We start from the raw sequence: 16,517 nt of genomic DNA, 5'->3' as shown, positions 1-16,517 counted from the left end.
GAGACTGGTGAGGTGCTGTGTGATTAGAATGTACAGAGTGGATGGTCAGATTGGACAGGAAGACAGAAGCCAGCCTATGATCTTGTGCTGGGTGGTAAGCTGTTTAATGCCACATATGTAAGCTGTCGTTTTGATTGTTGGGGAAGGGAACAGTGGACATAGCCACAGAGCACCTCCTTTCTTCTCAGTCCCTCCCCACCCCCTTGTGTAGGACCTTGTCATCATAGAGCCCTGCAGGAGGTCGTCTGTGGGCTGCTCCACATTCAGGTGTCTCCTTCCTCAGCCTGACTGCACCTTGTGGATAGAAACCATCTTCTAGCCTTTGAGGTATCTTTGCCCTGTGCCCAACTCTGTGCCATTCTAGGGCCAGGCACATGCTTCTTTGTGTAGAAGTGAAGTCATTTTTAAAGTTTGGCCTCTAAAAAAAACCAACCAACCAACAAAAAGTTTGGCCTCTAAGATGGCATCAGGCTGTGGCAAATCTAAACTATAGTAAGTCTTCTGGTCGTTGACCATGCATCAGTTTGGGATAGGAACCTTTTCTGCTTTTCTGTATGAGGCTGTTGGGCCCACCTGTACCGCTGTAGTTACCTGTCTGGATGGAAGCCTGCACTGTGTCCCTGGCTCTGCCCTGGTCCTCAGCTTACACCCAGCCAATTACCTACTAACCACCTCCACTCTAAGTCCTCCCCACTCCCTTAGCTCAGGCCTGATAGTTCATCCTCACCACTAATGTGGCCTATTCAGTCTCCTGGCTCCTCCCCTTTCCCTAGCTCCACATCTCTTGTCCCTGTAGCCAGTCTCTGCATTCTCCACATGGCCGCTGAGACCCTGCTTACCTGGCCCTTCTGCAGCCTTACTTTCTGCCATTCTATCCTCCTTCTCTGTCCTCTGACCAACTGTTAGCTCTTATCCAGATCAGCACTACTCTTTCACAGCTCCATACTGTTGATGGTTTGGTTTTGATCAATTGATTTTTAAGATTTTTTAAAGATTTTATTTAATTTATTTTATTTTTTTTAAAGATTTATTTATTTATTTATTTATTTATTTATTTATTTATTTATTTATTTATGATAGACACACTGAGAGAGAGAGAGAGAGAGAGGCAGAGACACAGGCAGAGAGAGAAGCAGGCTCCATGCCGGGAGCCCGACAAAGATTTTATTTATTTACTCATGAGAGAGACAAAGAGAGAGGAGCAGAGACACAGGCAGAGGGAGAAGCAGGCTCCACACAGGGAGCCCAATGTGGGACTCAGTCCCAGTTCTCCAGGATCACGCCCTGGACTGAAGGCAGCACTAAACTGCTGAGCCACCTGGGCTGCCCTGATTTTTAATTTAATTGTCCTCTTAAAAGTTGTTTTATTTATGAGATTGAGAAAGAGGGGAGGGAAGGGGAGGGGGAAGAGGAGGGGGATAAGTAGCCTGGCTGAGTGTGGAGCCTGACTTGGGGCTCAATCTCAGGACCCTGAGATCATGACCTGAAGCCAATAGTCAGACGCTTAACCATTTGAGCCTCCCAGGCACCTCTAATGGCCTTTTTTTTTTTTTTTTAAGATTTTATTTATTTATTCATGAGACACAGAGAGAAAGGCAGAGACATAGGCAGAGGGAGAAGCATGCTCCCTGCGGGGAGGGAGCCCAATGTGGGACTTGATCCTGGGACTCTGGGACCACACCCTGAGCTGAAGGCAGACACTCAACCACTGAGCCACTCATGCATCCCTATTTTTTTTTAAAGATTTATTTATTTATTCATTCAGAGAGAGCGAGAGAGAGGCAGAGACACAGGCAGAGGGAGAAGTAGGCTCCATGCAGGAAGCCCGACGTGGGACTCGATCCCGGGTCTCCAGGATCACACCCTGGGCTGCAGACGGTGCTAAACTGCTGCGCCACCGGGGCTGCCCGATGCATCCCTATTTTTAAGACAGTTTTAGGTGTGCTGAAAAGTTGAGCAGATAGCACAGAGAGTTAGTTCCCAAATAACTCCCACACAGTTTCCTCTATTAACATCTTATATTAGTATGTTATCTCAATACCTTTGTACAAGTTGGTTCTTCCGCCTAGAACCTGCTGATTTCACTAGCCAACAAGCATTATTGAGGAACTGCTTTGTGTCAGACTGTGATAGATCCAGTAGAGAAGTAATTCCTGCCTTGAAGCAGCATGTGTTCTCTGGGTAAGGAGAGCAGAGCAGACTTGGCTTTGAACGTATCCCCTCAGTTTGGACATTGCTTTGGCTTTAAAGAGCACATTCACTAATGCTGATCCTCAGCTCTTCTTCACAGTAGTTCTGGAGGGAGTGAAAGCAGGTGGCCTTGTTCCCATTTCATACAGAAAGGCTGGGAGACGGGCAGTGATTTCCCCTTGACCACATGGCTAGCTAGTGGCAGAGCCAGGGTTTTGATTCTGTCTGACTCTAGATCTAAATTAGTTGGATGCTGGGCTGAGGTGGAGACTCAACCACAGATGAGGCCAGTGAGGCTCCCTAGTGAGACAGTGGGGGATATTTGGGAAAAGAAAGGTTTTCTATGTACAGGTTAATTTGCCTCCTCACACTCCTGAATCTAGGACTGGTGGGCTCACAAGACTGTGTTGTCCTCTCTGTCCCTCTGAATGTAGTGGGTATGTATGGGTACCTGGGAGATACTGGGACAGCTTATTTTCTGCTCAAGCTGCCAGACTGTGGGAGCTATCCCCTTACCCCCGTCCTACCAGGTTCACCAGACACTGTCCGTGGATCTGGACCAAGTATTGAAGGTCCTCAGCTTCCCAAAGAAAAAGGCTGCGCTGCTCTCAGGTATGGCCTCAGGGGCCGCTAGCAGGAAAAGAAGAGCTTTTCCCTTTGGCTGTGAGATGGGGCTATCCCCCACCAGACCAGCCTATGGTCACCCCATTGTTATCTCCACTTTCTTCCCCCTGTGATAAAGCTAGGTGGGACGTGGGGAAGGGGGCAGAGACTGGGTGTAAGGGATTTCTTGCTTTCAGCTGCCATCTTATGCTTCCTGCGGACAGCCCTGCAACAAAGCTTTTCCTCTGCCTTTGTGACCCTGGTGCCCTCAGAGGCCCAGCCACCACTGGCCCCTGAGAACACTGTCTTAGCTCCACTGGGAACATCACAAGTATTGTCCCTGGTCATTGGACTGCAGAACCTCTTGGTGCAGGTAAGGTGCTTGCTGAGTGGGAGCCTGTTGGTGGAGCCTGCTTTATCCAGAACAATAGGAAGAGATGGCTACCTGTCAAGAACCTGGTATTTCCTCCAGGATTGGAGGGTGGATTAATTGGGACCTTTAAAGTTACAGTGATAGAAATGAAACTCAAAATGGCTCATAACTGAGAAGGTCAGGGGTTAGCACTGGCTTCAGGCCCAGCTAGATCCCAGAGGCTCAGACAGTGTTATCAGAACTCTGTCTCCAGTCTTGGTTCTGCATTCATCTCAGCTTTGTTCTCATGGGATGGTAGGATAACCAACAAAAGCACCTGGCTTATATCTTTCCAGGAGCAAGAGACTTTCTCTTGCCCAACAGTACCTAGAACTGAGTCTCATTAGCCTGGCTCGGGTAATGTGCTGTTCGCTGTGGCTGGGCCATGGGATGCTTTGGTTGACCTGGCTTGGACAGCGCCCTCTCCCAGAGGATGGGACATATGGTGAGCTTTCCATAACTCAGTGTAGACTGAACATGAAAGAAGGATGGTTCTCCAAAAGAAAACTGTTCACAGAAAAAGGAAGGGTGAATTTCATGTAAGCCAAGACAGTAGATGTTTACCCCAAAGGGTTTTATGTTTCACAGCTTAGAGGACTTTTGGAGTTCATTGTTTATCCAGCCATCAAATACTGTGAAGAGTGGTGAGGGCATGGAAATATGTCAGGTGCCTGCCTTTGACGAGTGAACATTTGGGGAGGGGCTGCCAGAGAAATAAAAGGTGATAACACTGTGATCAGTTTTGGGGTAAAGGGACACACTGCACTGTGGGAGTTCAGAGTAACTAATGGGCTAGTGTAGGGTTAGTGCAGAGCTGTCAGAGGTTTCCTGGAGGAGGTGCTTGAGCTGGGCTAGAAAGACCAAGTGACTTGTCTTACCTCCCCAAGGGCAGAGGGGGCATCAGAAATGGGATTGATCTTGATGGCAACACTATTTTGTTCTCTGGTATGGACTTATTTGCTGTCCCTGGTCTCATAACCTGTCTCTCATCCTTGATTCTCCAGGACTTTCTTCTTTTTTTAAAGAGCTTATTGTGTATTATTTTCAAATATGAGCTGGTTGCTATGGGGTGACTGAAGCCCTAGATGTTATTCTGTTATACTTGGACTCTCTTTTCTTGCCCTTTGGAGCTTGTCCAAGGAGACAGATCTGGTATGATTTGATAGCAAGTCATTCATCGGCCAAGAGGAGGGAGGTGAGAGGAGCCAGCAAATGAATGAGAGGAGTTATAGAAACTTCCTGGGGGTGAGGTGAAGGCCTTGATTTGAGTATAATCTATTTGGTGTCAAGATAATTACTGTGCATATAGAATATGGCTGTTGATTGTGGGAGATTATGTTTAAGTATTGATCCCTACTGGGCCTGTGCACAGTATGGAAAAAGTTGGAGATGTAAAGGAGATAGAGGACGCTCCAGGAGTGGCTCTGTGCTGACTCTGTGGTTGCTGAGACTTGTCCTGCCAGCACATCTATGCACAAGGCTCTATACCTTTAGCTCTCTCTGTTGTACGTTTCCATTTTCATACCAGTCTTCACTGGTATGAAAGAAGTTCCTTCTTAAAGGAAGGAACTGTGTTTGACTAATCTTTGCGTTTTATTCCCCTTGTGGGTTCAAAACCAGATGAGAAATCAGGAATCAGATGAGAACCAAAACATTGGCTTTATTTCTCGTAAACACTGTAGTAGAATGTAGCTGGGACTTCAGGTCATATGGGCTTTTTAGGCCTGGAATTTTTCATATAGAGCAAAGGTAAAAGAATTTTATAGTGGAACATTCACACACCCACCACCTAGATTCCACTATTAACATTGTAGTATCTTTATATCTCTCCAAAAAGAGAGAGAGAGAGAGAGAGAGAGAGAGAGAGAGAGAGTGTGTGTGTGTATATATATATATATATATATATAATTTTTTCCCCCAAAGAGAGCTTTTATAAGTGTTAAAGGGGGCACCCCGGGTGGCTCAGTGGTTTAGCGCTGCCTTCAGCCCAGGGCCTGATCCTGGAGACCTGAGATCGAGTCCCACGTCAGGCTCCCTGCATGGAGCCTGCTTCTCCCTCTGCGTGTGTCTCTGCCTTTCTCTCTGTCTCTCTGTCTCTCTCTCTCTCTCATAAATAAATAAAAAAATCTTAAAAAAAAGAGTGTTAAAAGGTTTAAACCACTCTCTTTTCTCCCAGGCCAGATCAGAAGCCCATAGGCAAGGATATTATGTTTACTTTATGGACACTTTGCCACCTAGCCGTGATCTTAAGAGTTTAAGTTTAGGGACGCCTGGGTGGCTTAGCAGTTGAGTGCCTGCCTGTCTTTGGCTCTGGGTATGATCCCAGAGTCCCGGGAGCCTGCTTCTCCCTCTGCCTCTGTCTCTGCTTCTCTCTCTCTTTGTGTCTTTCACGAATAAATAAATAAAATCTTAAAAAAAAAAAGTTTAAGTTTATGGGAGCATGACCTTTAATACCTTGATCCTGTTCTGATGGCACAGTAAATGTTAAGCTAGCATTTTACCTGTTAGATAAATCTCTCCTTGGGTGAAGAGGAGCCAGTTAAATGTGGGAGCAAGGAGAAATGCTTTTTCTCCAATGTTTTTAACAGGCTGAGGTTACTATTTTAACATTCAGAAGTAAGAGAAAAATGACTCTCTTATACTCAATATCCAGCATAAACCCTGGCACCAAATTAGCATTCAGTGTTTGTTGAATGAATGAATGAATGAATGAAGACACAGAAATGAATATAATATGGTTCTAGCTGAAGTACACAGATTATAGGAAGCACTAATGATTACAATTAATGCCAAAATGACCTATTATTTGAATCAAGAAAGTCTATAGGAGAGGTTGCATTTGAACCAATCCTTGAATGATTGAAGCACTTTCCTTAAACCAGTAGCCTAAACACTAAAGGGTCAGTGACTTCCTGTACCACCATTACTATTACCTCCCCTGCCCGAGCCTAGGGGTCACCAGGCCTGGGACACTCTTCTGTGCCCCTGGCAGTTTTTTTTAATCATGCTAAAATATTACATAACAAAATTAACCATTTTAAAAATCATTTTAAGGTATAGTTCTGTGGTAGTAAATATATTTATGTTGTTATACAAACACTACCACCTTCTATCTCCAAAACCTTTTCATCTTGTCATACTAAAACTCTGTCCATATCAAACCATAACTTCCTATTGCCCCCTCTCCCCATCACTTGATAACCACTGTTCTGCTTTCTCTGTTTGGCTCTTTTGACTATTCTAGGTAGCTCATTTAAGTAGAATAATATACTATTTATCTCTAGAAGTTTTTTGCTATCTTCACCAGTCCTTGGAAAGAGGAATCAACTTGAATAACTCATGAATTCCTCATGAAGAGGCTCCTGGGTCTTTGCCTGAGTTTCTCAGCCTCACAGTCACTGTCCCTGATGAACAGGACCAAGTAGCCCCTTCCTCCCTTCTCTCAATGACACACTCCTGAGAAATTCCCTGGCCTTCTGCTTTCAGCCATAATGACCTTTCTATCACTGCCCTTAACCCAAGGAAGTATATGGAAGAGCCATTTTGTTTCTCTGTCCTTCCCCCAGGACTGGAGCTAAGCCTCCTTCAGACCCTTCCATAGGTTTGCTGTTTAAAAATAGTTCTGTATTTGTTCAGTCATTTATACATTCAGCAAACATTATTCCATAGTAATCCAAGAATAGAGGAGGTCTGTCTGTCCTCCCCTCTTTCTCTCCCCCACCCCCACTTCTGAGCTCCAGAATGGTTTATTCAACCCTGTAATGAGGATCGCATTTATCATATTTTATTATATGATCAGTGATTTGCATTTCTGTCTTCTTCCATAAAACTGTAAATTTTTTTTAGGCAAAAACTTCTGCTTGCAGGGGTCAGAGGAGGCCTCACAGAGAAGGTGACATTTGAATTCAGCCTAAAACAATGTCTAGGAAGAGGTAGAGGGAAGGGCATTCTGGGCGGGGAAGACAGAATGAGTAAAAGTACATGATATAGAAGTGTGCAGTGGGGAATGGGGGCAACGAGAAGTAGATGACAGTGAAGAGCTGGGCAGGGGCCATGCTAGTCAGTAACTTATATACCAGGCCAAGAAGTGCTGAGAGAAGCCACCAAGGGCTTCTATCAGACTGATCATTGGCAACCTCAGTAGGGAAGAGGGAGGAAAAAGCCTGAGGCAGGGGGGACTGTGGAGCAAGAGGTTGTTGCAGTGACCCAAGTAAATGAGTGAGGCCCATTTCACACCCACTGGGATGGATAGCTAATCAAATAATATCAAATTTTGGTGAGAATGTAGAGTAAGTGAAACTCTCATACATTGTTGGTGGGAATACAAAATGATGCAGCTACTTTGGCAAACAACCAGGAAGTACTTCAAAAAACTAAACACGGAGTTTCCATATGACCCAACAATTCTACTCCCAGGTATATGCCCAAGAAAATGGAAAGCATTTGTCTACACAAAAGCTTGTGTAGACAAACAGATGTTCATAGTAGTACTATTCATAATAGTTCCAAAGTACAAACAACCCTAATGTTCACCAGCTGATGAATGAATAAATTGTATGTACACACACTTGAATACTGTGTGGCCATAAAATGTAATGAAGCAGTCACATGCTACAACATGGATGAATCTTGAGCCTCCATTTCTCTATCTAAAATAAAAGGAGTCTTTCAGTGTTAAATGATTTGGGCCTATGAGAACTGCTTTAATTCCCCCAGGAATGGAGCATAGCAGGGAAGTGTTGGTTGCAGTGAGGATGGAGACGGTGTCCAGAGTTCATTATGCTGGGTCACAGAGGGGAAAGAAGGGAGGTTAGTAGCAGCAGTGGAAAGGTCTGAAGAAGGGCTGTGGTCACTGGCATGATTTACATTGGAGTAGGGCGAAGCCAGGGCAAACTTCCCTTCTGCTTAGTTCTTAGAGGAGCCACCAGGATTGTAAATCTCTGAATGTCTCCAGAATAGAAATATAGTAGGCTTGTTTTGGGTTTTTTGGAGATGGAGACCATGGCCAGGAGGTGGAGCTTGCCTTTTCTCGTGGGGCAGGACTGTGTAACTGGATTCCAGTCCAGTTGCTACATTCCTGTGGAAACCTGGGGAAGGGTAAGTGTGGGCCTGGGCAGGGAAGAGGCAGTTTTTCCTTGTGCTCAGACTTGGCTTTGTGATCGGGGTGGGAGTGGAATGTTGTTACTAATTTGGAAATCAGTGAGCTAATTAGTTTTACAAGACGTGAGGTTTTGATCTCAAGGATCATTCTTATAAGAGCAGAGGTTCATGTCAGGTTAAGGTTCTAGGAGAGTAGGAGGTGGGGAGGGGACATCTACTGAGTGCCTACTCTGTGTAAGCACTTGGCACATGTCATTTATTCACCACAACTCCTCTGTAAGGTAGAAATTACATCTTAGTTTTTTTTTTAAAAGATTTTATTTATTCATGACAGAGAGAGAGAGAGAGAGAGAGAGAGGCAGAGACACAGGCAGAGGGAGAAGCAGGCTCCATGCAGGGAGCCTGATGTGGGACTCGATCCTGGGTCTCCAGGATCACACCCTGGGCTGAAGGTGGTGCTAAACTGTTGGGCCACCGGGGATGCCCTTTTTCTTTCTTTCTTTTTTTTTTTTAAAGTAGGCTCCAGTGCAGAGTCCAATGCAGGGCTCGAACTCACAGCCCTGAGATCAAGACCTTGCATGCTAACCGACTGAGCCAACCAGGTGCCCCTGATCTCAGTTTTATAGACAAGGAAACAGAGTCCCAGAGATAGTAAGTAACATGTCAAAGGTCACACACTTTTAGGTCAGAATTCAAACCTAAGTCTCTTTGGCTACAAAATCCATGTTCTTTCAGTGTTCCAAGATGCGCATCTTGTGAACAGGTGCCATTGTTACCTGAGTGGTAGTACCTAGCTTTCCTAATGCCCAATGGCCTTGGCTCTTCATCCACCTTTCAGCTGGCCCTCGTTGGGTATATAAGGTAATATGGACACTGGGTCAGAGAGTGACACTCAGGCCACAGCTCTTCACCAGATGGGGAAGCCAAAGGCAGTGGCTGGGTATTATACCAAGTGGTCTTGGGTATTTGGGAAGAGGCTGGAAATTCCCACTGGTTAAGAGTTAATTTTAGATTGGAGAAGGAGAAAGGGCACAAAGCCTAGGGTTTTCTAGACCTGCCACCTATTGATATGTACAGGTGTCCTCAGATCAAGTATTTTTTTTTCCCTCTGGCTCTCATTTTCTCAGCTATAAAATGAGGTGAGTAGATTAGCTCAAACATTTGAATATGTGCCTTGGAGGCCTTAGGGGTTCTGTGGAGAAAACCCAGGGGTTGTTAAAGAGGGGAGTGTTCTGTTGTGCATTTTATGAGGCTGCTCTCACCCTTTATTGTTTACTCTGTGTCAAGCACTGGCTGAATAGTCTATACCCATTCTCATCCAACCCTGTCAGCAACTCAGTAATTTTTTCTTATCCCCAGTCAGCAAGGATAAGTGACCTTAGCCAGAGTCACCTAGAGTAAGTGATTAATAAGCAAGGATGCAAGCCCAAGTCTGTCCCATATTCTTTTTTCTTTCTTTCTTTTTAAAAGATTTTCTTTGAGAGAGAGAATGAGAGCATGGGCAGGGCATGTGGCAGAGAGAGAGAGGGACAAACAGATTCCCTGCTACTGCTGAGCAGGAAGCCCAACTCAGGGGCTCAATCCCAGGACCCTGAGATCATGACCCAAGCCAAAGTCAGATGCCTAACCAACTGAGCCACCCACATGCTCCTGTCCCCTATTCTTAACCACCACATTGCTGCCTTCCAAAGAACAGTGTGAAGACAGCATAGCCTCTTTGGGGGTTAGTTTTTGCATTTTAAAAAATGCAAATGTTTTTGAGATGTAACTTACATGCAACAAAATTTACTGGTTTTAAGTGTACAATTAAATGAGCTTTTACAGTTTTGTAAACACTACCACAATCATGGTATTGAACATTTCCATCACTCCAGAAAGTTCCCTTGTGCTCCTTTTAGTCCATCTCTTCTCCCTATCCCTGTCCCTCATAAACACTGATCAGCTTTCTGTCACTATAGTTTTGCCGTTTCTAGAATTTATATAAATAAAATACAAAATGTGGTCTTGTGTGTCTAGCTTCTGTCACTTAGCTTAATGCTTTTGAGGCTCATTCACATTGTCATGTGTGTCAGTACTTCATTTCTTTTCATTGGTGAGTAGTCATCCATTATATGGCTATACCACAACTGTTTATCCATTCACCTATTGATTTGGGACTTCTAAATTTTTGGCTATTATGCATAAAGTTCTTAAACTGAATTATAAGTCTTTGTGTGGACATATGGCTTCATTTCTCGTGGGTACATATCTAGGAGTGAAATTGCTGGGTCAAATGACATACTCACTTTCTAATGTGTGTAACAAGTTACCACAAATGTAATGGCTTAGCCCCACACTGTGTATTATCCCACAGTTCTCTACTCAGACTCAGAAGTCTGGGTGGGTTTGACCAAATTCTTTATTCAGGGTTTCACAAGGCTGAAATCAAGGTGGTGGCCAGGCTGGGTGCTTATCTGGAGGAAAGATCCACTTCTTGGGACGCCGGGGTGGCTCAGTGGTTGAGCATCTGCAATCGGCTCAGGGCATGATCCTGGAGTCCTGCACTGGGCTCTCTGCATGGAGCTTGCTTCTCCCTCTGCCTGTGTCTCTGCCTTTCATTGTGTCTCTCATGAATAAATAAATAAAATCTTAAAAAATCCACTTCTTCCTCAGCGGCCTCTTCCAGGTTCTTGAGGTTGCCCACATTCTTCCTTACCCAGCCCCTCTATCTTCAAACCACCAATGATGCATGCTGAGTCCTTCTCACACCTTCAGGTTCTCTGGTTCTGTCACCAGACAGACAAAACTGTTTTTCAAGGGTTGGTGTAACTAGATTGAGCCCAAACAATCTTCCTTTTGCCATATTCCGTAGCATAATCACAGGAGTAAAATCTGGGGGCAAAGGTCAGGAGACTGACTTGTCTTAAAATTCTGCCTACCACATAAGGTAAGTATATGTTTACTTTATAAGAAACCATCCAACTGTTTTTCCAAAATGACTGCACCATTCTACTTTCCCACCAGAAGTTGAGAGTTCCAGTTGCTTCAGATTCTGGCCAACATGGTATTGTCAGTCTTTTTAACTATTTGTGGGTTTTTGTGGTGTCTCATGGTAGTTTTCATTTGGATTTCCCTAATGCCTGATGATAATGAGATCTTTTGGTATCCTTATTAGAGCATAAAATTTTGTTTGATGTAAGGTTCTGCTTGAAAAAAAGGTTGAAAGAGGGGTGCCTGGGTGGCTCAGTCTGTCATTTGCCTTCAGCTCAGGTCATGATCCCAAGGTCCTGGGATGGAGCTCTGTGTCAGGCTCTCTGCTCAGTGGGGAGCCTGTTTCTTCCTCTTCCTCTGCTTGTGTTCTCTGTGTCAAATAAATAAAATCTTAAAAAAAAAAAAAGGTTGAAACCTACTGGCTTAGATAAACTGAGGTTCTTACAGAGTGTAATCTGTGAATCTCTTAGTGGGGCTCAGGGCTTAACCACTTTTCTGAAACCGTGAAACAGTCTCTCTTTTCTTTTTTTAAAGATTTTATTTATTTATTTGAGAAAGAGAGCAGGAGTGGGGGCGTGTACAGAGGGAGAGGGAGAAGCAGACTCCTCGCTGATCAGGGAGCCCAAAGTGGGGCTCGACATGGGGCTCTATCCCAGAACCCTGAGATCATGACCTGAGCCAACAGCAGCAGCTTAAGCAACTGAGCCACCCAGGTGCCTCTCCTTTTCTGAAACAGTCTCTTGAATGTAGATAAATGTAGGTAAATCGTCAGTATAAGCACTATGCTCCATGTGTGGTTTAGAGATGAAAGCAACAAACATTTCTTGATTATCTACAGGGTTACAATCCCAAATCTGAAATTCTGAAATCCAAATTATTCTGAAAACCAAATGATTTTTTCTTGGTTGGTATCAAAACTCATTGGTAGCAAAACTTAACACGAATGGGTTTTATTTGTTTATTTTTTTTACAGAAGGACCCTCTTTTGTCTTATGCCTGTGTTGGCTGCCTGGAAGCCTTGCTTGACTACCTGCATGCCCGGAGCCCAGACATTGGTAGAAGCCCTCCCCATTCTCTGATGTTCCCATAGGGCTGGCCAGCCCCTGCCACCTTTCTGTCTCAGACTCCCAACCTCTGGTTTTTGATTTACATTCATTTTGTTTAATTCTTTTCACAACATGCAAGGGCATTGCAATGCCCATTATATGGATGAGGACACTATGGTCCAAAGAGGTCAAGTAACCTGCCCAACCAAAATCACAAAAGCTCCAAAGTTGCAGAACCCTTCCCACAATAGTGGGATATGTGGTCTCCCTAAGCCATGCAGCATAGGTGGATAGAAGCCCAGGGAAAAAAGAAACTTCCAGTGGCCAGTTTGTCCAATGCCCTGCCTCTAGCTGAGCAGCCCCTTTTTAAGCCAATAAAAGAAATTCCTCTTCATCAATGTTCCAAGGCCTATGGAAAAGCAGTAACAACCCAGGGCGACTGATGTTTCCTATAGCATTTCATGTGGTCTCCCAGCCCTGGAATCGGTTTTTGCTGTTTACCCTCCTGGATGCTGGAGAGAGTTCCTTCCTCAGACCTGAAATCTTGAGGCTCATGACCCTGGTAAGTACAGAATGGATAGTCCTGTGGGGTGAAGAATGTCATTAGCTGGGTGTTTTTGAAGAGTCCAGGTAGAAGGGTAGAAAGTAGAGGGGCTGGGTGGGCCTTTACCTTACAAGAGGCCTGCTCAGAGAATTTCCTGTAAACACCCACATCTTTTCACCCCAAAAGACCCAAATACTCTAATTCATTCACACATGAAACATTGGCCAGGGCCTGCTGCCACATCTAGATCCTATGTTAGGGACCAAAGAGGTCACTGAGCCAAATGCTCTGGCTTTTAAGGGTCCCTCAGTCTAGAGAAGGATATAGATAAGGAAACTAATAGTTAAAACAAGACAGTATTAGTGGCACAGAAGATATGCTAAGTGCTTGGAATGCAGTAAGTGCCTATTGAATAAACAACAAAGTGAGCCTGTGAATGATAGTGAAGTGGATCAATGAATAAATCAGTATTTGGTATGGGAACACAGAGAAGAGTACAGTTGACCATTGAATACTATGGGGGTTAGGGGTGCTGACCCCCTCACAGTTGGAAATCTGCATGTTAGCTTTTGACTCCCCCTCCCCATACTAACTACTAATAGCCCACTGTTGACTGGAAGCCTTACCGATAACATAAACACGTATTTCACATGTTCTATGTACTAAATACTGTATTCTTACAATAAAGGAAGCTAGAAAAAATGTTAAAATCATAAAGGGAAACTACTTTTACAGTACTGTACTATATTTACCCCAAATAAATATACAGGTCTGTGTATAAGCAGACCTGTGCAGTTCACTCCTGTGTTGTTCAAAGGTCAACTGTAATAGCTTCTGCCAGAGCCAGAAGGGAGAGGTGAATAAGGATGTAGTAAGCACTAAGTTAATGCCTGTATTTCTTTAATGAAATGAAAGAACATTCAACAGGAAGGTAACATTTTAGCTGAGACTTGAAGGATTAATAGGCCAAGAAGAAAAATATTCCAGATAGTGGAAGTGAAAGCAGGGACACGAGCACATGGTGGTATATTTGGGTAACCACATGTATTCTATTTTGGCCATGAGTGTGAGGTGACAGGCCAGGGAGTGAGGGGAAGAGTACTGAAGGGGTCAGCAGGACCAACTCTCAGGGTTTCACAGTCTGCCTCATTTACCCCACTCTTCTATGATACAACCCCACCACCTCTGCCCACTGACCCTGAGCTCCTGAAGGCAGGGTTCTCTGGGCTTCAGATCTATGCCCTCAGCCCAGTGCCAAACACAGCAGAGGCACAGGAAATGTCAGTGAATGAAGGAGATACCAAATCTCTGTGTGTTTGGGGCTTTTCTCCCTGGCCTAGTTTGTGCGGTTCCAGAGCAGCAGTGTCCTCTCTCACGAGGAGGTGGATCATGTTCTGCAAGGCGCAGCTTTGACTGACCTCTCCACCCTGTCGAACACCACACTTCAGGCTCTGCATAGCTTCTTCCTGCAGGTGGGTGGGAAGGGAATGCTGTATAGCCACCATAAGGCTAGATCCACTCACCACCATCTTCACTATGGAGAATGGGCGCTCTAGCCACAGCGGCCAATGGGAAGCCAGGAATGCAGAGGGTAGAGGGTAGAGAGGGTCTGTATGGAGTGGCCACTGAGGCCTGTATTCCCTGCCACCTTCTCTCAGGTCCAGAGCATGGGCCTCCTGGCTGATCACAGCATGGCTCAGACCTTGCAGACCTCGTTGGAGGGCCTTACCCCCAGCACCTCCTCCGCCCAGCCGCCCCTGGACATGCTGTATCCTTTCTTGCATCTGGGAGCCTTGGTCTGGGCAAGGTCACCCAGGCTATGGGAGGCTGTGGCATCATGCTTCAGAGGGGTGACACTCTCTGTAGCCTTGTCCTTTAAAGTATATGTGTTAATGAGGATAATTAATAGTGATAGCAAGGACAATGACTTACTGTTTTAAATTCCCACCAAGGACCAGACACATTACATGCACTGTGTCTAATCCTCACAGAAGGTAGAGGTGTTAGCATAGCTGTAACTTAGACCAGAGAGGTTAAATGACATGCCCAGAATCACACAGTGATAGCATTAAGATGTGACCCCTGTTTGTCTCCAAAGCCACATCACCAAACTCAGGAAGGAGCCAGTCTTTCCCCAAGAGTTTTAGAGAAAGTAGTCCAAACCCAGTTCATACTGGTGCTTCCCTCAGCCTAATGGTGCATGTATGCACGCGCTTGATGACTGACCTGTCCCCGAGAAAGACTGGGGCTGTGGGCAGTGGCTAGAGGCCCTCTGGGGTGGTTGTGGTGCTCCAGACACCAGTGGAGCTGGTGGGTGTTGTGTGGTCGTGCTTCCTCCGCACCCCCACTGGCTACCTCCTTGTCCCTCCTCCTTCCCCTGTGCCTGAAACGGTTCTGTTAAATAGCAACTACCTACCCAGGTGTTGAGGTCCCAGTGTTAGAATCCAGCCCACAATTCTGAAGAATTCTGGGCTCTGGAAGTGTGGTTCTCCCATGGTTGGCTCTACCTTTCTGCTGTTCTCCTCTCATGTTCTGCCAGTTACCTGGGAGGAGTGGCTGTATCCCTGTCCCACATCAGAGACTGACCCTCATGACTCGAAGGCCCAGAAACAGAGAGAAGAGAAAATCAGAGCAGAATTATTGGGCAAATGGATGACAATTGTAGCCATTTACTCCATTGTTGACATGGAATAAGGAAATAAAATGATACACTCGCATGTCTCTGTTGGCTCTGTAAAAACATTTCAGTCTCAACTTCTCTGGACTCCCTGGAGCTGGTAACTCTGCCAGTCAGATAGTGGATTGCTTCAGAAAGGAATGTGTCCTGGTAACATGTAAGAAGCACCAGCCGGTTGCCTCAGCTGTACTCAGAAAATACCCGGCCGGCCATCCACGGGGCTAGAAGTGCGAGAAAGGCTAAGTGTTCGCTACCTGCTACTGCTACCCGTGCGATCCAAGTGCCCTAGAGGCACTCTACCTGCTGCCTCACCTCATGTGAAGGTGGAGAGAGGTGCAATGCCCAGGTAAGGAGGCTGAGCAGGGCAAATCTGCCTCGCTAGCCGAGCCCCCACTGTTCCCTGGCTGAAGCAGGCCCCTCGTGTTTCCCTGGGCTCTCCCCAGCACTTGTATTTCTATGTCCACGTGTGCGGTTCTTTTACTGTCGGCTCTCCACACCTGTGCCTGCTTCCTGCTCCCAGCTCAGCCCACCGCGCCTCTGCCTCCCGGTCCCCCACCCCCACCCCCTCTGGGTGCCGGGAACTGGGCAGCCCACCCTTACTCCTGGGGTCTGGCTGTACCGACCCTGCACAAAACTGAACTCCGGCCTAATGAACGGATAGGGAGGCCCCCGAGACTGGGTTTAGAAGCTGGTGGGACTGGAGCAGAGGCGCCAACTTCGCACTGCAGGGTTCTTAGAAAAACAACAGCGAGTCGTGACCCACCGAACCGATCCGGTCAATTTCGGCTTAACACTGTCAGCTGATGGAAAGTTTCGGTCAGGGCCCCAGTCCGCTGACGCGCCCTTTGAGTCGGGCCCAGACCCCACGCAGACTTCACTTCCTCCAACCTGAAGGAGACGCGGCGGCCAGCCCGAGCGCCCGGCACGGGGTGGGCGGGACACGACTCCCCTTCGCTGCGCTCGGCCCGCGGGGGG

The 16,517-nt window shown here is 46.0% G+C and overlaps 1 protein-coding gene and 1 long non-coding RNA gene across 15 annotated transcripts in view; one reads left to right on the top strand and one right to left on the bottom strand.

Moving 5' to 3' along the window:
• The window catches only part of MEI1 (meiotic double-stranded break formation protein 1), a 73,150-nt gene extending 57,568 nt beyond the window's left edge, over positions 1-15,582 (top strand). For 5 of the 14 annotated variants that reach the window (XM_025458367.2, XM_025458373.2, XM_025458343.2 and 2 more), the window contains 7 exons: positions 2,721-2,802; positions 2,991-3,166; positions 12,249-12,330; positions 12,729-12,883; positions 14,206-14,337; positions 14,524-14,633; positions 15,405-15,582. In XM_025458367.2, coding sequence (XP_025314152.1) covers positions 2,721-2,802; positions 2,991-3,166; positions 12,249-12,330; positions 12,729-12,883; positions 14,206-14,337; positions 14,524-14,633; positions 15,405-15,450 — 783 coding nt within the window. In that variant the 3' untranslated portion in view covers positions 15,451-15,582. The other 9 variants (XM_025458336.2, XM_025458354.2, XM_025458349.2 and 6 more) reach the window with 9 other exon arrangements.
• LOC118349988 (uncharacterized) lies at positions 12,210-16,509 on the bottom strand. Its single transcript, XR_004802834.2, has 2 exons — positions 16,306-16,509; positions 12,210-15,763 (listed from the first exon to the last, which is right to left on the bottom strand). It is a non-coding gene; the product is annotated as an uncharacterized LOC118349988 (long non-coding RNA).
• Positions 16,510-16,517: the final 8 nt, after the last annotated feature.

This window comes from Canis lupus, chromosome 10, assembly GCF_003254725.2.
Source record: "Canis lupus dingo isolate Sandy chromosome 10, ASM325472v2, whole genome shotgun sequence".
In the NCBI taxonomy this organism is placed as follows: Eukaryota; Metazoa; Chordata; class Mammalia; order Carnivora; family Canidae; genus Canis; species Canis lupus.
The sequence above is the reverse complement of the archived record's forward strand: the minus strand, read 5'-3'. Positions and strand labels throughout refer to the sequence as shown.